The sequence below is a fragment of the Sinohyriopsis cumingii genome, chromosome 3 (genome assembly GCF_028554795.1).
Source record: "Sinohyriopsis cumingii isolate HCF-2022 chromosome 3, ASM2855479v2, whole genome shotgun sequence".
In the NCBI taxonomy this organism is placed as follows: Eukaryota; Metazoa; Mollusca; class Bivalvia; order Unionida; family Unionidae; genus Sinohyriopsis; species Sinohyriopsis cumingii.
The window spans coordinates 104,764,633-104,788,336 of NC_142963.1; the positions used below are offsets into that span (position 1 = coordinate 104,764,633).

The window sequence follows — 23,704 nt, forward strand, 5'->3', positions numbered from 1 at the left end:
AGTAGATGTGGTATCCAGACTGTGTTACTGTATATTATTTTGCGTCGTAATAACTCATGTAAAGCAAGCTAAGTACAGCCAATGGTGGAACATGCTGCAAAGGTTCCATTGAACAGTTCAGAAGCTAATACTGCAGACTGCTGATTAGTTGAATTATTTTATGAAAAGTATAATGTGTAGAAAATTACTGTTTAATAAAGTGTTGCTTTAAAGTACTTTTGTACAGCTATGAAAACAGTAAATAGCTGATCTTGAAACGTTATTATATATATATATATATATATATATATATATATATATATATATATATATATATATATATATATATATATATATATATATATATATATCTGCCAGGCAGATCAGAATATATTGTAAGTCTTGAACGTTACTCTGCTAGAACGTAATTATATATATAGTCTTCTCTTTTCTTTCTGGCAGGTCTTACGTTTAGAGGGAGGGTATGTGATGCAGGTAAAAGAACTTCGGTTGTCTCGACACGTGATTTTGTTAGGTCGGTGGGGACAGCAGCCCACGAACTTGGACACAGGTAAGTCAGCGGTTGGCGGCGTATCTGACTATCTGACTTAATAATAATAATAATAATAATAATAATAATAATAATAAAAACAATAATGTGGATTTAGTACATCGCCTAATCTTTAGAAGCTCTAAGCGCTTAATAATATTAGATGAAACATTTTTATCATCGGGGCTGCCACGTTTTGAACTTTTTTAAGTTTATGTGGTAGTGAGGCGAACCAGATATGAATGACACTAGTCCAGTCTTGAAAGTACTAAGGAACACATAAGTCGTTTAGTGGCAACTACCGAAAGAAAATTGCAACGTGAGCTGACATGTCTCAGCTGCAGATATGCAGGCTTGCATATGTTTATTACATGTTGGTGTAACGAGAGCGTCCTGCGAGACTGACACCTAGGTTTCTTTCTGACTGTTTCAATTTAATGTTGGTATTGCTTATACTTCTTGTTTGAGGTAAAGAATGTGAATGGAAAAGTCTTCGGATGGTGACCAGGATTGACTCAGTTTTATCATCATTCATCTGCTGCTTGTTACATGTCATCTATGATCTCACATCGGAAATGCACCTCTCTACGCCTCTGATGGTAGTCGGAACTTCTGTTGGTCAGCTAGATTTGTATATTTGAATGTCATCAGCGTACAAGTAGTGCGACACTGGATGTATATCTATGAAACGTGAGAGTGGCTGTGTCAGAATAAAGGGATCGGGGCCGAGAACACAACCTTCAGGAACACTAGAAACATATATATACTGGGGTGTATTGTTTTCTATTTACGGACACAAGTTGTAACTTGTTCACTAAATAGGATTTGAACCAGAGTAAAGCTGTATGATGAATACGAAATACATGCTGCAGACGCTGGCGTAATATATCATTGTCCGTATACTAGTTTAAGACGGTGAGGACTGTAATCTTTCCACTATCCAAAGCAGAGAGAAGGTCGTTAACTGCTATCAGAAAGGCAGTTTCGCTACGGCGAGGGCAGCGTGCAGACTATTTGAATTAAGGTTAGTTACAATTTATGATAGTAGAACAAGATTTCTGAAATGAATAAGTGTTTAGAAACGGTTTGGTAGTTCTTTAAATCATTAGGGTCAATTGGCAGTTTTTTCAACAGAAGCTTTAAAAGTTCAGTTTTGAAAAATAATGGGAATTCCCCAGATCAGAGGGAAGTATCGGTGACATAGGTTGGTGCAGGCAATTTTGAATATAAACTCTCAATTAGCAGTGACGTCGGAATCGGATCGAGTTTAAATGTCTTTGGGGCGCTCTTCATCACAGTTTTATGTACCAGATCCTCAGAGACAGTTCAAATGTTGTTAATGGTTGCCGTGTATATTCTGTATCATAACTGTATGGTGACAATGAGTCACTTGAAATTATTGTCAGCATATCTCTAATAGACTGAACTTTGTCAGGGAAGATATTTGAAAAACAGGTCCGGAAGATCGACAGGAGAGAAGGTCGTTGGAAGTGATGTACGTTTATTTCTTGACATTAGCTTGTTTGTAATCGCGAAGAGATCTTTGCAGCTTGAACTTTCAGTGATCTGAAGTAGGCTGATTTTCCTACATCAACTATATTTGTAACATTCGTCTTAGCAGCTTTGTATATCTTCTGATGAATAGCGATGCTGGTGGAAATCCATATCCTTTCAGCCTTACGGAGTTTTCTTTTAGCAGTGTGAAGCTGGTCCCTAACACTACTATACCGCACTTGGTTGCTGGGGCATGTTTATGAAACAATAAACGCAAGCACTTGTCAAGTCGCACTGCAGTAGGAGGTAACATAGTTGTTAGGTTTGCTTGGATGTCATGCATTAGTTAGGTTTTATACATCAAAATGAAGTTTTTTTTTTACTAGCAAACAGAGATGAAGGATTATGGGCTGATACGTTGAGATATGATATAACGTAGTGGTGATCTAATGCAAGTTCGTGGAACACCAATGGAGACTGAAGAATATTATCTTTAGGTTGATGACGAATTCAGTATAAAATGTGATCGTGACCATGTTTATGGGTGGGTTGGCTTACGGACTGTTTGAGGTTGAAACCGCGAACATGATCTAGGAGTTTGATATGTATGGATTTCCAGCGCGGTCAAAGTGAAAGTTGAAATCTCGAAGAATTATAATGCTGCCTCCTTCCGAATTCCCATACCCAGGAGGCTGGGAAACTGTTCAAAAATAATATATTTAATCAGACGTTTTTCCGACTAGGAGGAAACCATTAGAGGAATAACAATGGACTGACCTTTGTTCCGTTGTGAGTGAGGTTTGGACCAGTTTAAACGATGTTTGTCAAAATTTGGAAATTTTGCTGTAGCAAACACATTGAATAATGGAGTTATCTGCCGCGACAGCAATTCCACATGCGTGGAAGTGGCGTGGGATCGACTTGATGGAGTAACCACAAGATGTTAGATCCATACACTTTGGCTCATCTCCTGAAGTTTTAAGCCACTCTCCTGAACGTTGATAAAGTTAATTATTTATATGAGCCTTTCCCTTGGTCATACTGTCTGGGTGTTGCATAATGCAATGCGCAGTGGTTGATCAGACTTCAAGATTGTCGATTTAAGAGGAAATTGAATTACGTTTTCCAAGTTAACGGTGGAGTTTTCAAATTGCTGAAAAGGAACCGACGGAAGGATGACAACTTGAATTTTTCTGCCTGTTCTACGATGGCTCGATTTAAAACAACGTTTCTTTTTAAGCTGTCGTTTTCATTTAAGTAAGGATGAATGGAATCGTAGGTCATTAAGTCTAGTGCACAGTGTAGTATCGAGCGTCAAAGAGGTGTTACTTAACACAGTTAGTGAGGGTCCATCGTGGCATCAGCGGGTCGACTGGCGAGTATAACATGATGACATAATATTTAAAATAAGATACGTCAGAAGTGACCAATTGTATGACCATTTGCATCTTGGAAGATGATTAGCTTGATAAGCGGCTTGTGTTAGTAAACATTCAAATTATTTTTTCCAAACTCTATTACGTCACATTTGATGCGAGGTGTGTATACAAAAGAGACTAGATTAACAGTTATTCATTCCTGTTTTCTATCGTTCTTTGAAAATAAATGACCATAGGTTTTACTTGTGTTCCTATATAATCAGAGATGATTCATTTAAATTATTCATTGGAATTACAAAGTGATTCATTGACTTTTTGGAGGAAAACTCTACTCTGGGATGACTCTGAATTTATTCAAACACATTATCGATCAAATCATTGTTTTACAGCAAGACTATTGGACTACACAAGCACATTCAAGACTATTGATTCAAAACAATCTATACTTTTAGACTTGTTATAAATCTTTTAAGATTGGGGGGGGGGGTATTTACTTCACAAAATTGCAAATTCCTGTTAAATTTTCACTCTATAACTGCGATAATAATTCTTTATTGATTTTACTAAACTTCCTGGTTTCACTTCCTTTCGGTTAATTATTTTAAGACTTAGAGTATTAACATTGGTGATTAAAATCGCCTTTTTTGGAAAGGGACTGTATGGTATATGGCAGCGCATTATATTTGAATAAATACACTGATGAAAGATAAAACTAAGACATTCAGGCATTTTAATTGTTGTAAATGTATAATATAATACGATTTTACTATCCATAAGATTTATGTTGTTCTGGAAGAAAGCATATGTTGGCATTATGAGACTAATACTATCGGAACGAAATATTTTTTTTTTCTGGATGTTTATTGTTTAGTAATATGATCTATAAGCTGCACTCTATCTGATTTATATTCATGTGGCTTGCCTGCTTTTATTTAGTCTTGGTGCATATCACGACGGTGAAATGGGTGCCAGAACTTGTAAGGCCGAGGACTTTTTTATTATGAGTTACCTAGAGGCAAAACTCAACCCTACCAGATACTCAAGAAACCCCTGGCTTTTCTCCAACTGCTCAGTGGATGCGTTTAAGGATACACTCAAGCGCAAGTATGGACAATGTATATAGAGACATATAACATTATAAACTTACATTCGTTTCAGGCTTCTTTTTATATAGATAACTGACATGACCAGTAGCCGTTTATAAAAAGCACAAGTTTACGTACACATTTTATGACATTTAACCCTTTGAGCAACTGGAACAACACGTTTTACATCAGCCCATACGATTACCATTATGGAACTGCATACGGACAAATGGAATTGTATACGGGGAAAGGAAATGTTATGTGAAAATTGCTCATAAGGTTTAATATGATCGTACATGGGCAATTGGAAAGATAGCACTCATACATACTCACCAAAACAAAGAAGTACTAAAAAAAAGACACTAATTATCAACACCTACTCGTACTAATAAATATACCATCTTACTGACCAGCATCCACACACTGACAAACTCCTGTACTAACTCATATAAATGGTAGTAGGGTAGGATGTTGCAAAAGGTGACTAAAATAGAAGTTACACTCCTTGCAAACAAATATAATCCCACTAATATTTCTGCAGTCCCCTTATAACAAATCCTCTAGAATGTCTCTTACTATCCTTAGTGAGAGGAAAAGAAAGAAAAAGGCGGAAACATTTACAATATAAACTATCATGCTATTCATCCATGCAAAAGGTAAGTCTGCTCACATATTCACCAATATGCCATTATTCACTATATTAGCGGGAATATAAGGCACAGAGGTTTAAGTGTAAGTTGTAAAGGACAAGCCTTAGAAGAGGGAAAATGGATAAATATAGGATAATAAACGTATATTATGCAGGAATAATGGAATAGTCCCTCTGTTTTTGAGATATGTAAGTGGCCTTGCAAAGAACAGTATTTTTGTATGGTCACATTGTGTTTTATTTAGTGACCATAATTTCTGTTGCTAGATCCTCAAGCTCCATATCTATTGTCCACTGGACACTAACCCATTGGTTGATGAAGATGAAAGCTGCCAGTGTAAACTGAAGCGGAACGGCCTTCATTTCCGAATCTTTCATTTGCAGGATCGAGGACTGTACTGACTGTTGTTGCTTTAAGAATTCGTCGAATTTCCGGAACTTTCTCCCAAATTTCTTTAACGATGCGTAGCTCCTTATTTGTTTTCTGGCACTCTTGTTTTCCCTTTCTCGAGTTTATGTCGCGTCAATGCTCCTTTAATCTTGGCGATCACCTCCTTTTACAGCTTCCTGATGAGTTCCTTCCAGTTTCTACAGGCAACCATCTCCCGTGGGATGTTTTGTTTGTTTGAATGTCATTCCATTCATCAAACAGGCCCCGGGGTTCTCTAGCCTCTGTAACAAACCTTTAACTTCATCCTAATCTTCTAATTAGCAATCTTGATTCATTTTTTACGACTTGTCATTGGATGCAAAGACAATTTTGCACATACTAAGCTGATGCATAGAGGAAAATATTCCTAGATGTGGCACAAATAAATTATACAATGCAGATCAGGAGGAATGACTCTCAGCATGACGATACAACCGGCTTTACAAAATCAAAGAAAATATCGACAAAAAACATTTGAATATATTTGTACTCTTATCATTTTAAATGATTCTTTTAAATTACTACAGATCTCCTAAAATGTTATGAAAGTAATCATATTAATTATGAGACAAATGGTACATTCAGAATGTACTTTCGCCAATGAAATCACCCTGCTTTATATAGAGATGTACACACAGCTATTATAATGTGCATGTGTGCACGTTTTTATTTTCGTTCCAAAGATACTCCGCTAAAGCCTTAAAAATTCTGAGGCCGTACGTAAGTTAATACATCCATGCTTAATTTTGTATTTGAGCATATATATGCTATTATCTTATCATAATTAGGATTTGCAAATATGCTAGGAACAATTCGAAATGATGTTTGTATAGTTGGCATTAAGCTTTCCACGTAAATTTGATATATGAGGAATACTATCCTGGCTTGTAGCAAACGTCATGAATGAATCATGTTCCGTGTTACATTGTTGACACACACACACACACACACACACACACACACACACATATATATATATATATATATATATATATATATATATATATATATATATATATATATATATATATATCATTTGCAACAAAAGCAGATTGATTGATGTACCTTGTTTTGGGGGGTTTATTCACATAATGAATTCTCTTTTTGAGACTTCATATTGTAGTGATGATTACACTTGCTCTTTGTTCACCCCTATAAAAACTTATTAGTATTTGCTCACATCCAAAAGAGGACAAAATAATGATACAGATAAGTTTGTAAAAAGTTTAGAAAATGCATGCAAACATTTTAGAGTCTCAGAGTATTGTTTAAGAGATTTGAAATAGTAGACTTTCATCTCTATTATTAAGACTGTAAGACTGATCAGTATTGGTGTTAAATGAAATTCTTTCACGTCTGCCATGATGCATTTAAAGTCTTTGCAATAATTTCCCGTACCGTTGCAATTTTTGTTCTTAATTTCTGGCAATTCTTTTCAATCCATTAACTTCTGACCGCTTAATGTTGTTTTTGTCATTTTTTATGTCGACCATAATGTGAATTAGATGAAACGATCTTCTTCAGAGTACCTGGAATGATTCTTGTCGAATATTTCTTCTTTCATACTGGAATTCGTATCCCTTGGTTATTGGTAAGCCGTATCACCTTGACCTGAAGCACCACTAGATGAAGCGTTTTCAACGGGTTGTTCTTGTTTGGACGAACCCAATATTCGTGTTCTGTCATGTTTTTTATGCTTTTATTAGGGGATTCCACCTTTTTTTATTACATCAGCATCAGCTAGAGCAGATAACGATGATATGATGACAGTGGAGAAACAGAAATCCCTTATTGCTTCCTCAGATTGAAGTTATATTGATTTAAAGTAGGTATTTACTGTCATTATCAATAACGAAGAAGAATTGTAAGTGTAGACGATAGCAGGAGTCGTTGAGTGTCTCCAGGTCGATGTTTCAGTAAGTGCTCGTTTTAGCGGCAGTACATCTCCGTCTTCATCAAAAAGGGATATGTTTGTATCCCTTCTTAGAAGATGAGGATTTGTTTTGGTACTCTCGTCTTCTTATTCGTCTTTTTTCTCGGTTGTGGGTTTATGATTTCTTTTTATTAGCTACGGTATTTATATTATATCATATAAGTGAAAGAATCTTTGCTTCTCTTGAAAATTTACTTCTATTCAGTTTCAATATGATGTGTTTCTCCTTTTGAATATAGAGTTTTGGCTCTCTCACACTTTTAGACAGTACGATATAATGAGCATCTCGGGTAGATGTCGAGGTATATATGCTCTTGAAAACGTTTGAGCATGTATGAAAATAAATCCCAGTGGATTGTTCTAAACAGTGTAATACTAATAGCAGAAGAGTTTCATACCCATGTCGTGTTCTGTGTACGACATGGTATAGCCCTTGAATCAGTAAATGATGCTTTCAAAATTGCAGTAGTTTAAAAATATAGGTATGATTTACGATTCAATTGAATCTGCTTAAAGTTCTTGTCAATGTGTTTTCTCTGAGCAGGAGGTTAACTACGATTACTCGCCGCTTCTAAAATATCGATGTGGATAAAAATAAGGACCCATCGAAAAAAGTAGTGACATTTTAAGGACAATCTGAAGGGAATATATATTTTCATATCTGTCGAGTTTGACACTACAACGGTAACACTATATTTTATGTCTTTCTTGCAAATACACAAACCCTATGCTCGATAAAGTTATGTGAGTGGGTCTTTCCAGATAGTTGCTCCAAAGCTACAGAAAACGTGTAGTTTTTAGTCGAAGTTATAGTTGAGCTTGTGATAAACAAAACGGTCTATGATTGCATGAATGATATTAATAGATAGGCACACGACCGCATCATTGTCGACAGCTAATAGGGAACGTCTCGCTGCATAACTAATGTCTCAAAGCAGAGGTCACGCTTTTGTCGCAATGCACTCCATTACATTCACTTTCGTTACACTTTGGTTGAATGAACAATACATACAATAATCTTTCTCTCTGTAAATCATGTGCTTTTTATACTAAAGAATATTACCCTTGCGCTACCGTGTTCTAATTTGGTCGCACCCATTCGACGTCAAAGTATCGTTCCAAAATTTCAATGTAACAGGTTGGAGACATCACACACACACACACACACACACACACACACTTGAGAGTGGCGTTTTGTACAACAAGCAATTAGTTTTGGAACGTCCTTCATACAAACTTTTTTTTTTATTGAAAGACTCCACGTCCAAAAAAAATTTTTTTTCTACAATGCGATGAAATTATTTATCTGTTTTAAAACGTCTATCGCAGCCTTGGAAGCTACCTTCACGGGATACGTAGTAAAATTTTCTCATCTGACCAATGATATTTCAACCTTTATTCTTGAAAATCAAATGCGTAAGAAGCGTATGTCTGGTACCAGGCGTAGTTCTTTTCTGGGTGGTCTTGGTGCTTGCTTTTGTAGTTATGGCCTTCGATAGAAACGTCAGGGCGGCACGTGCTGCTTTTCTTCAGCATTAAACAGCGACGAACATAACCTTTAGCAATTTGTGTCATTCAAGACGATTTTAGCAGTATGCTCAAATAGTCAGATGATATATGGAAGCTTTAAACCGTGCGTTTCTCATATTCATTAAATGATTTAAGCTCCATTCATGGTGATCTTTGGAATCCCGTTCTTTGTTCTACACATTGTTCAAAAGAAAGTGTACATCGTAGCAGCAGCAATTATGAGCTAAGACTGAAGCGAATTGATGACATTTGCTGAAAATTTTACCTAAAAATCTTGTTGGTTGTTTGACACTGTCCTATTTGAAAATGCTGACCCATCATAATTCCATTCTAGAGAGAGAGAGCTCGAGCTCTACCTGCCATTATCACGTAGGCTAAACAAGCTCATCAAGGTCATTATTAATCTTTATAATGCTTCGTTTCTAGACGGTAATTGATCAACACATACAACTTTACATTTACGCTTTACAAAGATAACATGCGCTTCATAAGAAGGATGAATTTCGCATCAACCATGCCAGTCTCATCGTTGGCTTGTTGCACATATTGACTCCCGTTTACGATTAAGGAAAAGTTCATTGCGTAGATGTGGTAAATGCTCCAGTTTGACAGTCATTTCTACAATTTACAGTGGTTATTCTAAATGTCGTGCGTGTATGAAACCTTGTTCAGTTGAATGCGAAACCAATATTAAGAGTCTGCCAAAGATGTTTTTCTTAACCAATCTTGACTATCTCAGACTTGGGAAGGACATCTCAGACTTGAGAAGGACATTGAAGGTATTGGGCATTTTCTCTTGAAAAACGCTAGAACGAACGTTGGTCAAAACGTTTCATGGTATGAGACGACATGGAACAAAGTAAATGCATTCATGTCTGGATTTCATTTCCTTTTGCTTTAGTGTATCCATAAAATATCGACACAAACGCTTATTTTGACGGGATTTGCTTTTGTTTGTTTTGATATGGTATACAGAAAGTGGTATTTCTTTCCTGATGAAATAGTCTCTGGTTTGAGAAAATCTCATAGGCTTTTCAGCATCACCTTCATCTGTACCCAGCATTTGCCATAAACAAGTCATACTGCTGTCGAGGCGGTGATTGCTGCTACTGCTTGTGTCTCGGAGCTAGTCAATGAAGTAATAAAAGGTTGTTGGATTGAACATGTTCTATTTAATTCTTTTTGTTTAATCCAAGAGGCATAATAAATCATTTTCGTGTGTTTTACAACCATTAATGTGTCATTTAACTTATTTCTCTTTTTACTTTCTTATTTCTATTCACTCTTCATAGTTTTTCTTTATATGTTGCTCTTCGTTGTTTGTTTGAACAAACATCTGATATGCTGCTTTTGACATCGCAAAACTGGTTCTAGTTCTTCCTTTTTTCCCATTTAAAGTCATTATCTTTTAGCAATAATTAGCAAGAAAAAGATGGTAGAGGTAGTATCGATATAAATTAATCCAAGGATTGTCAATTGAAAAATAAAAACTGTAAACTGCGTCATAACCTGTTGTATGTATGTATGTATGTATGTGTGCATGCATCCATGTATGTGTGTGTATATATATATATATATATATATATATATATATATATATATATATATATATATATATATATATATATATTGTATTTATCTTTTTTACATGTCTGCTGTCGTAAGGGATCTTTTGAGAACAACATAGTACATACCTAACTTTTATCAATGAATGTACATTTCGTTATCATGTATACATCCTGTCGTCGCCTTCTCACTTTAGATAGAAGATTTGTATGCTTAATCTAACACGTGTTAATATCCCTACCCTATTCTCTTCATTCACGCTACGTGTATATTTTAAGGGTTCATAAGTGGGGCAAGTAAATTTTGTTTTAAGTTCTGCTTATAAAGAAGTTGTAGAAAAGTTATATCAGGTCATATGAATATTTGCTGAATTTATTTTGCTTACAAAATATTAAACTTCTGTTTTATCCCATTTCTGATATCGCCCAACTTATTTCAGCCAGATTTATTGTTGGTTAGTAGGTATGGGTGACTGTCGGGAGGTGTATTGACTGGGAGGTGTAGCTCTTGGTAACTTGATGTTGGTGTTGCTCAGTAGTTTTAACCGTTGATTAGGCGGCGTAAATGTTCCCTTTGTTGATATGCAGTCAAATCATGTTCCACCTATGGGCAATTTGACACTTGTCTTGACGGTATACAGTTGATTAATGTTAATCCTGTTGAGTAATACTAATATTATCCGTATAACAACCATTTAAGTTATTTATGTGGACTAATGCTGAAGTCATATTGTCTCTATAAAGTACAAAGTCGAGTTTGAAAGTGAAGGCCTTGTTCGAACCTGGTCTCATTGGTCATATAATATTCCATATACTAACTATAAATTTGCATTGCAGAAAGTGCACGACCGAGTCTGGTAGTTTATACGACGATCAAGAATATAAGCAGCATGTGATGAACGAGCCAGGAGAGGTCTACACTCCTAATGATCAGTGTTCTTTTATTATTGGACGCAAGTCTGTATGCTGTGAGGTATGACATTTTGTTTGTATGTTTATGTGTGTGGACGGACACGTTATCACGTCCATGAAAAGTATATAAAGTTATGATATCGAGAGTATAAAGGTCCTCACAAAGTTTGGTTGTATTTAGATGCAAAATGATCTATGTCTTATTAATATGAGGTGTGTGTGTGTGTGTGTGTGTGTGTTATCGCCAGAAACTGGGCTCGCCGTAAAGTGTAAGTTTGCAATTTACAAATCAGACACTAAATTCCTATTGTAATATTAAGTAAGAATAAATAAACATTGCTGTCTTATAACATCAAAGATTTAAATCGTTATCATTACATTTTATGATGTGATAAAATAGCAGTGTTCATAAAAAAGAGGGATTTATAAGCCATCTGATGGATATCATCGGATAACAAAGGCTGACCAACTTTGCTTTTGTACTAGACTAACAAGTTGCTTTCTGCCAATGGTTGTGCTGCACCTCAATGTTTTAGTGTCAGTATAATTTGTTTAGGAAACTAGAGTGGATATAGCAGGTTGCTTGGAGATAACTAGTAACCGGAACAAACCTGTGATGTACTTAAAAACAGTCACAAAGCACAATTATCAGATAGGATTGGAGCAATGAATTTGCTGATGAAAATTTGTTTCGCTGAATTTTGCCCTAATGTGATGATACGCTATTCTAGGTTGTAATTCTTATGAAATCATACACTTGTTTTCTTTGAAGTCGTCTGCATTCATTAGAACTCGGCATTAAGCCTTAAACAGAAAATACATTGAGTATTGTGTTAAGTCGCCCGGAAGTATAAGAAAGCAGGTTTGGTTCAAAACCATTATTAAAGATCACTTGGATTAAGCATCGCTAATTAAAATTTAGCTAAATTTTAGAAAAGGCAACAGAACAAATACTAGCTGTTTCATAGGTTTTGTCTAAATTAGTTTCTGACAGAAAATAGTCTATTTTGCGTCATAGTATGTAATTAATGAACTGCATTTTATTTTCTTGTGTTCAAAGTGCAGGAAATGAATGTAATAGAAAAGGACATATATTAGTGTAATAATAGCTATAATGTTTCCACATCTGCTTGCTAAATACTAAGAAGGATATATCACATCCAACGTACATCCTGAATGGTCAGTTAAAACTTGACATATGGACCCAAATATGGAGTAGATTGTATTCTTATATTGTATTTCTTTTTTAAAAAGACTATATCGACCTATACCTATTAGGGTTAGAAAGTTGGTGGTGAGGTATCATTGGAGTGGGAAGACTGTTGGAAAGTTTGAATTTAGTTACATAGGACTTTAATTCACCATTACAAGACAACTACTACTACTACTGCTAAATTATCTGATCCCATGTAAGGAGAAGAAACAGAAACAGTAAGTCGTACATTCGCATTGCTGGAGAAAATAATTGAACAAATATTGTGCAAACTTAGAATGAAATGAACATGCGATAGAGTCCAATACATTTTCTATCAGAGCGAAGAGCAAACATTGATAATACATGGTCCAAACAGGACGTGCAAATTACAGAATACAATTAATCGTATTGTATAAAATCTGTGGCCTTCAATATGTCGGATAAACAGAAACCTACATAAAAAGATCTATCTCATAACCAAAAGTGGAGGACTGAAACTAGGAAAGGAAAATAATCTTTCTGGGTAGAATACAGAAAGCAAAATTACAGCCCATGACGATTCCAAAAGGGCATCTACTTGCAAATCGAAAATTAAATCATCTGTTTACAACGCCATTTATTCAGTTAAATGATTCATCCATTGTGCTCATTATGTACAAACTGATCTAGAATGTGCTCTTTACTGTCTGGGAATACATTTTGTGTTTGATGTTGATTTCTCTGGAGCTCATACTCATAGAATCGTGACATTGATTATGACCTGCATCCACTTTTATTTCACAGTCTTATGGCAAAATAAGCTAATTATGAACTCTATTACACATTTTATCGCCAGTTAATTTCTGCCTTTAGTCCATTTCTTTGATTTTGTGTCCCAACAGAAAAAAATAACTTCATACCCCTCGTTTGTGTTGTAATGGATTTACAACATTATTTTTATTTCATACTTTCTTATTTTCCAATGTTTCTTATTGTTCCACCTTCATCTGCATGAAATCAGTCTGCGCTTAGAACACATTGTGATTATTTGTAGGCCTTTATCATAAATGCTCCTTGATAAAGAGATGCAAATCATATCAAATTAAGTTTTAAGTTATCAAACCAAAGTTGAGACACAGTACTTGTTTAAAATGTATTTTGTTTTTATCTAGAAATGTTTCGATTGCTTTTATTCCATTCAAGCAAACTCTGTTTAAGTCCAAACATCACTGATTTATTTGTACCAATGTCAAGAAAGGTCCTTGATTTTATCACACATTCGCTTAGTAATCAGTAGTGATCTTCAGAGCAAATTGTGTTTATAGAATGTCAGGTAGATCATGTAATACGTGCTCAGTTACGAATCGTTAAGTATTTATGTAACTTTCGCTGCGTAATGAAACATCAATGAAATAGACGTATTTATTTTGTCACAATGTTTTGCACATTCGCACAATTAAAAGAGAAAGGAACAAATTGAACAACGCGAATGTGTCAAAACCTGCCAATTCTATACTGTTAGGCGTTTTAGTTTAGGTTTATTCTATAAAGATCGATGGAAATTTCAGTCTACGAGCTAAGTATCCATTTTGCATTTTTTTTAAGACCGCTCCTGTAGATCTTTGTACCGCAATGAGGTGTACAGATCCATTAACGGGCGAATGCAATACAAGATATTACGGTGCAGCCAGAGGAACCAAATGTGGAGAAAATAGGGTATTCTTTCTCTCACGAAATACACAAATACAACTGGCTACTCGAGTAATGAAAACTAACTGAGCGAATTAGAAAATGCTCTTTTCTAGCAAGAGGATAAGAGGTGAGGAAATATACGATATTACTTCAGGTACTAAGAGATGACTAGTTGCGATTAAAACATTGAAAAACTTTTCGGTATGTTTTACAATATAGCACACTTTAATGTTCTCAGTTATCAGACACATTAACTCCCTTGCTAATCAATCCAATTAAGAACCCGTTGGTATATAGGTTAAAACTCTGCAGATACGACATGTTAATACTAATGCATACATTCAAATATATATATATATATATATATATATATATATATATATATATATATATATATATATATATTCTTTTTTCCCAGTGGTGCATTGAAGCAAGATGCGTCTCAAAGGTTTGAAACATTCTAAATAGGTGAGTTAATGCCAAGGGGGAGGGGTGCAGTTGTCAGCCTCTCAAGCTCGAGATCATAAAGATTTAGGTTCGAATTTTGGAAACATCAGGCAGGATAGGCATCCAAAGGACCTCCTTTGGCAATGAACTACATTCTTATTGGTTCTGCACTATATCACCTTTCATGTTTTTGTATACCGTTCAATGACAGACACTTAACGAAAATCCTTTGGAATTTGTTTGGAAAATCTGTGAATGTAATTCTTCATTCATCTATTAATTCGTCAAAGTTTAAAATTTGCTATTATTATTATTATTATTAGTATTAGTATTATTATTATTATGTGATGATGATGACGACAAGGATGATGAAGATGATGATGTCGATGATAATGTCTGTAAACATTTTTCACTCTTGCTGATTTGAAGTTTATGAAATGAAATTTCGCCCAGTTTGGTTTAGAAAACTTGACGACAGTACATTAAAACAATTCTTGTATTTTGCAGGACCAAGTGGCAGCATGCCACTCTCAGCCATGTATGAACTTGGAAATGTTGCATCGCTTCAAAGGTTGATAACAAATAGGAAAGCTGCATTTGTATTTTCGTCTCCAACAATTCATATGAAACAACATATGAGAATTTATTATATCTTTACCTGTATACTTACCATAGACAAACGAATTTAAATGTCATTAATTCCAATTAACATTATATTCTTAATGATATACAGGGAAGTGCATAAATGGTTTCCTGTATTTGATACATTAGTGATCCAATGCCGTGTATACTGCGGTTTGATCATATATTGCTTGGTATCAGCTTTTATGCACTTCATAGTAGCGTCGAACAAAAATTTAAAAAACAAACGAAACACCAACCACATACGACGCAGAAGTAACTAACATGTCACTAATATATTCTTAGCGATCACAAATGCGCAATCATTTATTGACCTACATTAATTACAGTAATAAATATTATCTTTAACCTGTGTTTATTTAACATTAGCCCTAAGGAAAAGAACAATAATGGTCATCTTCACACATTGATTAAAGTGAAGACTTTAGAGATCGGCGAGGATGTAAAGCAAATATAAATAACATTGCGTATTTAATTACTAATATTGTTGAAAATGAAAGAACGAATAAGAAAATGATAAAAGTCGGACTTGATGGTTATTTATATCAATCCATCAATCAAGTGAAACTGCCGTCAATTATATTTTCACAGAATAATTGAACTTAATCGATGCTCTGCAATTCTAAGCGACCTAAGATTTAAATACAGTCACTATCCTCTGAATCAATACCTTATATCAAGCATAGATTAATACAAACATTTATCTTTCAGTCACAAGTAAAATGCTGGTCTATTGAAATGGAAAAATCCCTGTATATGTATTGCTAAAGCAGAGCACTAAATCTCATAGTTTAACTGACTTAGAGATGAAACATATCCCTATTAAATGTCTAGTGCAAACAAAGATAGGTGACGTAATAATATAAAGCAATAAATAGTAAATAGTTGCAGCTTTTTGAAAGCCACAGACAATTTGATCTGGTCATTTTAATATTGGCTCACTATTTGCAATCACCACTGTGTTATGAATCGACGCACATTAAAAGTTTTCGATTTCTAATTATACAGTGTACTGATCTTCGTCAGCGATCTCTTCTGTTTCCTTTCTTGGTCTCACCGATCTGTTTATAATATCATTGAAAGTGTGGTTTCAGTTCTGACGCGTATTATGTATTATTTGTTATGACTAAGTCTAATGGATGGCGTTTGTTAGAATATCAGAGAAACAAGAACAATTAGTTTCATTTAAATGTCCTTCAAATTAGCTTAGGTCGCAACTATAGGGATACTAACTCTTTTTTCATAAACATCGATGTTAACGTTTGAGAAAACTTTGTGCGCTAGAGCACAGTGCAGAACGCAACCATTTTTTGTTTTGATTAAGTGCAAACCTTCTGAGCAATGTTACATCATGATTTTGGGGCATTTTCTTAAAATAAATTGCCCTTAAGCAGAGTATCGGTGCAAGCTACCGTTTCTTACCAGGTACGAACAGTATAATGTTAACATGCCGAGACAAAATTAAAACCCTGTACCTGCACAAACAAAATCAATGTAAACTTTAAAACCGCTGACGAAGGTCTCTGAAAATTAAAAAGGAAACGTTCTGGCCGAATATACAGTCAATACCTCAACCTTCAAGTAAGACGTACGGTATCTATAATTTCTCCACTGCCAGGCTAATAGTCTAAATAATGAATAATTAGTGTTTTTATTGCCATATAAAAATGAAATTTTTGCAATAATCGGACATATTAAAGACCCATTAATTAGTAATATCTACGCAACTGCAATTTCGTCTGGAAGCGTATACTAAATAGCAGATATATTTACGAAGATGAAGATATATTATACCGCAAATGCACATTGGATATTCAAATCATAAACCCATTATATATACACAGCGTACGCCTATTGTAGATTCACAGCATATGCTCAGGTCGGTGGACGCGATATAGTCTTTAATACTATAAATCTCTCACAAGACCAGAAGAAACAAAGATTTAAATTATTCCCATCCAGGTGTTTTGTCGTGGACTAAACCTGAAGGAATAACCCGTCTAAATCAGAGTATTAGATTACATATGATATATATTGTAGGTCCTCAGGTACAAAATGGTACGTCTACTAAGCTGTTGAATAGACAGTGAAGGTCTGTTTCGATAATATATTTATGAAGAACAAGTCATTCATTGTGATGACATCACGACACAATTTGTGGGTATCGGTTTAATTGTATTATCTAGTGATATAACTATATGCCGGTTTAGTAGATAACAAGACAAGACTTAGTTTTTTTCTGAACATTATCCTCTAGGAATGTATTCTACAATAAATCCTTAGGTGATAAGGAACCATTGAAATTTGTATTTAAATAAAAAAGCTAACACCCAAACAGATCAAGGCTGATGATGAAGACACAAGAGTGATACAAACAGTTAGAGAAAGAACTATAGATATGTTAAAAATACGAGAAAATGGTAAACTAGGCAGAACGAATACAAATAATCATAATACCAAGAAACAAGCGTTTATAACTAGTATACGGTTCTTGGAGCTTGTGCAATATATTTGGTATACTTTGCCTTTTACATAATTGTCTTGTTTTGCTAGGATACCATTAAGTTTCATTTCTTTGGTTAACAGCAACAAACCCTGTTAGTAAAACTGCAGTGATGCCAATAATTAACAAAACTATATTAACAGCTATTAAAGAAATTACTTGCCTACCTGATGATATGTTCTAGATTGTTACACAACCGATTATTTTTGCCAGTTGATGTTGATCCAGATAACCAAAGCAAATATTCAGCAGTACATTAAATGTACGGTTAACGTGTCAGTCATGGAATCTGTAGAAACACCTGTGCTATTTCAAACTACATTGGAAACTCCTTCACGATCAATACTACATCCGTCTGCTTCTGTTAAAGTTTGTAAATGTTGTTTTTGCTATCCCAGGAGTTATTACTATCCTACTAGTACCTACAAAATATGCAGCAGTTATTACACCATATGCATGGCTTTTAACCTAACAGACAATTGTTTTATCGCTAAGATATTTCCTTTTGATATTTTGCGAACTTAAACTAATGATCCATGCCTGTTACATGTTCAACTACTGTGCCTTTTTATTTTAAACATGATACTTTTAAACATGTTACTGTCAACTTTAATACCTAATTTAGTGAAAGAGTTTATATATATATATATATATATATATATATATATATATATATATATATATATATATATATATATATATATACCTTTTTCCCAAGCGGCGTTACATTGTACCCAGATGTGTTTCAAAGGTTTAAAACATCCAAACTAGGTGAGTTGGTGTCAAGGGGGCAGGGGTTAAACTGTCAACCTCTCAAGCTCGCGATCATAAAGATTTAGATTCGAACTGTGCTCAGACCAGACGGGATAGGCATCATAAAGGGCAACCAACTTCATTTCTGTGCAATAACATTATGTGCGAATTTTCCATTTAATAGCAACAATTACAAAAGAAACATTCCTTTGGAATATTTTATAAAATTTGTGAATGTAACATAAATTCATCTAGTTATTGGTGAAATTTTGAAACCGGCCGCTTATCCGATTATAATTAGTCTTCTGTGATGATAATGATGCTGATGATTATTTTGATGATGATGACGACGACGACGGTGATGATCATGATGATGTCGATTTTGATGACATCTATATACTACACTCTTCGTGATTTCACGCTAATGAAATGAAATTAGGCCATTTTCATCGGAGAAATCGAGATGGCAGTACATTAAAACAGTGTTTGTATTTTGCAAGACCAAGCTGCCGCATGCTGCCTTCATATTAGAGCACATTTGATACATTTTGATCTAATGGTATGATATATCATTAAGTAGACATGTTCACACAATTCTTGGTGGCGTCGAACAACAATTTAAAGACAAACCAAATACCAACCACATATGATGCTGAAGTATCTCCAATATTACTTCAAACTTTACATTTCTGCCGATCAAAAAGCTAAATCATTTCTAAATTTATAAAAATAATAAATACTTTCTTTTACATGTGTTTATTTTACACTAACCATCTATTAAAAGAGTACCAATTGTATGTTTCGCACATTTATTCAACTGAACGTTTTGGAATGTGAAGTCTTAAATTCGTAGTATTATTGAGAATGAAAGAACAAATGACAAAATGACAAAATGACTTAGAAAAGATATTCTTAATTCTTATTAATTTCATTACATTATCAAGAGCGACCGCTGTCAAAAATATTTATGCTGAATAATTGAACATAAGTTATGCTTTGTATTTCTAACGATTTAAATACAGTCACGATCCTACGAATCCATACTTTGAACCTAGCATGGACTAATGAATCTAAACATTGGCCTACTCAGATGTACATATTCCTGTGCTAATGATACTTAAACCAGAACACTAAATCTCATGATTAAGTACTGATTTTCAGATAATAAAATTACATAAAATTGTGGCAAATAAGTCTGCTAGAACGAACAAATGTATGTCAGGTGATAATATAAAATAATCCATGCTAAATAAATGCAGTTCTTTGAAAGCCACAGTTAATTAGATCAGATCACTTTGATATTTTCACACTATCTGCGATGACCTTTATCACAACACTAATAATATAACAAGAATTTCCTTCACCACTTTGCATATGTGTGAGAACATTAGACGTATCTCTTTATACCAATGTGTTTTACAGGCGATTGTGTAAGACGGCAAACAAGCACTATAGAGAATTGAAAGCTAAACATGCAAAATATAGTATGCATTTAGACAAAAATACAATTTTATTGACATTTGGCAAACCTAAAATGAAACAAACATACAAACGATAACAGGTAATTCATAAACAAACTCGATGCTTTGAAGATCATATGCTCCATTTACATGGTAATATCGATACTGGTGGTGAGCATACAGTAAGGTTTTAAGTGCCAACATGTCTACACGCTTATTATAAGACTAACTCATAAGACTAACACTTTTCACCTAAAAGAATAAACACGAAAACGAAAACGAGACATGTACCCGATGAAAATGATTCATCGCAGTTGAAAACCTAAGTGGTACAATATTACTAGGATACACTAAGAACTAATCCGAACTAATCCGCAGTTCCACAATGCACTGAAAGCACATATTTATGAATCAAAAAGCTATACATATAGTTGGTTTTATTTAACGAAACTTTGTATATTTATTTTGTCTAAACACCTACTCTTGCATACAGCGTATATTACACTTAATTTAAGCTTGACACAAAAGTAACAAAACAATTTGAGAAAACTCGTCCAAATGAATACAAGACAAAACGGATAGAAAATGTCGACAACAGGATGATTGTGAAAATATGTACAGATGAAAATATAATTCTAAAGGACTGAAAGATTTTATGATGGAAGGAAAAAAATTATTGACAAAACCTTGGTATTAGTCAGTTTAAAACATAAAATGATTCAACTTTGAAAGATGGTAAAGTTGCAATATTCGAAATACCCAAATTGTTTGAGGACGAGATAAATGCGCAGCTAGTTTTGAGGGTTAATGTAAAGACTGTTTTCATTCACGAACGATAACAATAAGAAGGTTTGCACAGAAATATTAACATACTTGATTAGTAATAACTTCATATTCAAGTTTTCGAAGGCGCACAAACATGATATTTAAAATTTCACAATGAACAAAATAACATTAATAGCTAATGGCAAAAACTTATAAACACATTGTTTCTTTTGTCTTGCCTGGAACAATGTGTTTAACTTGATGGACTTTGAACACTCTACCCATGCATTTCAGTCCTTTCAACACGAGTTAAATATAAGAGTATACACTGTCGATACAATCTTTGATTATGTTGTTATTCTTTTGAAGGTTCAAGCATACTAACAAATAAAAAACAGGCGGCTAACAATGTTAGGTTACCTTCTTTCTTAATTATAAGATTAAGTATTTCACAGTTATTAATTCAAAACAAAGTATAGGTTCCATGGTATATATCCACATGTCACTCATAACCAGTATGTAATTTTCACCTGAAAATCTCACTATAACCTTTACATCTTTGAACACCACCTTTCGATCGTACGTATCTTAGCACAGAAACAACGTTGAGCTGATAAGAACGTAATCTTTAGAGGCATTATTTATCGGATTTAGTGCATCTATTTTTTTTTACAATCTTATGGTGCCTGGGGCTTTTTTAAATATATTTATACAGATCAAAAATATATTCCTGCTCATCTAACACAATGTATAGCTGAATTTTGTGAGGATTACATTTTCGTGTCCATGTATTTGCAGGTTGATAACCTGTTGCACATGGATAATTTAAGAGAGCTCTCGCGCAATCATTTGTCATGTGTGCCTCTAAAATGAAGCCATCTGCAATGAATGTCAATGAAATAAATTGTATATGCTAGGATTCTAAAGTCTTTGTCAAGTTGTCGTTCATCACAAATATAGTCCGTGGCTTCTGTCAAATGCACTACCAATATAAAACCTCGTGAATAAATCACCTTTTATCGATGTTCTATAGCCAACAAAATGTATTCTACGGATCAACTGAAAATATTCTGAATCATATTTCCATATATTTCCACAATGTCAACAGTTCCTTGGTGCCCATTCTGGGAGAATCAAACACAAGTTTATTTCTCTATTTGTATTTGTTGCTAAGTATATGATTCTTTCTCTGTACAAGACAGCATATGCATATTTGGATCTAAGCGGATTGTCCATTTAATTCTAATATAATTGTAAACGAAACAATATTTGCTTTTATAGTTTGTTGGGTTAATTTGCTTCCAACAGTTGCTTGAGGTGATTGTGGAAATGTTATGTGTCATCTTAAAACATGGATACATTCGGGAATTATATGTTGGCATCTGCAAATCGTTTGGCGTAACCTTATATGCACAAAATATATTACACCTTCCAAGTTAGTATTTTGCTCATTAGCAAGAACTCACTGCAGATTTCTGTTTTCTTGATTCTTATTTTCTTCACCCCAGTTTATACTAAATAAAGTTGGTAGCCACAGATCTTTGTTTTCCATGAAAGTGGTAGTCATTTTACTTCCAAAATATTTTCGGCTCTTATGATGCCTATCACTAGAACTCTAACCATTTAGCATTTCTTTTAAATGCCATTGTAAGCATCCCGTTTCCTTGATACCTAAGATACAATACGATTTCTAATTCCAATGAATATACATGACAGTGCTAACTGTACTTTTTGTTTCTGATTTAATCCCGCTATATGTATATGTGTCAGAGATGCATTGGCAATCTTAGACATAAAATGATGTCTAATATCCTATTAGTAGGATCCATTAAGATCAAGTAACTGGAACAATTAATTACAGTTTAACAATGCTTCCTGGTTTTATTTGACATGGTACCATATACTTTCTATTCAAGCCCACTACTAAAACATTTATACTTTAACGATAGTGGTTCGCTGCAGATTATTTGTAATGTCGAATGAGTAAGCAAGCTTTGTAACAGATAATGCATATCATTGATATAATCTATAAAGTTTCTATCGTCAAATGCCATTCAGTGAACCATTAAATGGAAATTAAAGCTGACGATTACTACGAAAGAATTTAAAGCGGAAATCAAATAAATGTGGTAAAAGAAATACAAAGTAACACAGATGAAACATAATTGGGGAGATATGCAAAGTCATTAGAATGTATCAAGTCAGAAACAGATTTGGCTACATTTGGAGTAATAGTAGAAGAGTCCAGAATGGGCATCAACAAATGAACGTACCCAAACAAAAGCCATTGTAACAAGACAACTTCGAGGGTACTGAAATTAAACGAAAACATGTAGTTGAAAATCTGAGGTAAATTGAGAGCATATTCAGAGAAACCAATAAAATATGTTTGCTAGAGGGATAACAAAAGTTATCATTATGTACAAGTTTAACGCAACTTTTTAATATAAATGGTTTAGCGATTCCTATGCAGGTACATATATATATATATATATATATATATATATATATATATATATATATATATATATATATATATATATATATATATATATATATATATATATAATCCAGGGCAAATTTACATTATCCCCCTAGGTCACTAAGAAAACTAATGTGGGTGTTTTTAAGTGTGAAAAGATAAGCATATAGCAAAAAAGAGTTATACATGTCCCAAGTTATAAACGAAAGGCAGAGATCGTGTAATTTGAATAATATCACATTAATGTCATAAAATATAACAACATGCACTTCATACTAAT

At 34.0% G+C, this 23,704-nt stretch overlaps 1 protein-coding gene across 1 annotated transcript; it reads left to right on the forward strand.

Annotated features, from left to right (window-relative positions):
• Positions 1-458: 458 nt before the first annotated feature.
• Positions 459-15,982, forward strand: LOC149803460 (metalloprotease mig-17-like). The gene is made up of 6 exons (XM_089951421.1): positions 459-550; positions 4,339-4,506; positions 11,432-11,567; positions 14,286-14,396; positions 14,791-14,840; positions 15,327-15,982. Exons 2-5 carry the CDS (start codon positions 4,364-4,366, stop codon positions 14,824-14,826), a joined length of 426 nt encoding a protein of 141 aa, XP_089807547.1. The 5' UTR covers positions 459-550; positions 4,339-4,363; the 3' UTR covers positions 14,827-14,840; positions 15,327-15,982.
• Positions 15,983-23,704: the final 7,722 nt, after the last annotated feature.

What these genes read in the sequence shown, in the direction of transcription:
- LOC149803460 (XM_089951421.1), top strand. Translation starts at nt 4,364, where the DNA reads ATGGGTGCCAGAACTTGTAAGGCCGAGGACTTTTTTATTATGAGTTAC. An exon ending in GCAAGTCTGTATGCTGTGAG is followed by an intron (nt 11,568 to 14,285) that starts GTATGACATTTT and finishes ATTTTTTTTAAG; the next exon opens with ACCGCTCCTGTAGATCTTTG. An exon ending in CCAAATGTGGAGAAAATAGG is followed by an intron (nt 14,397 to 14,790) that starts GTATTCTTTCTC and finishes CTTTTTTCCCAG; the next exon opens with TGGTGCATTGAAGCAAGATG.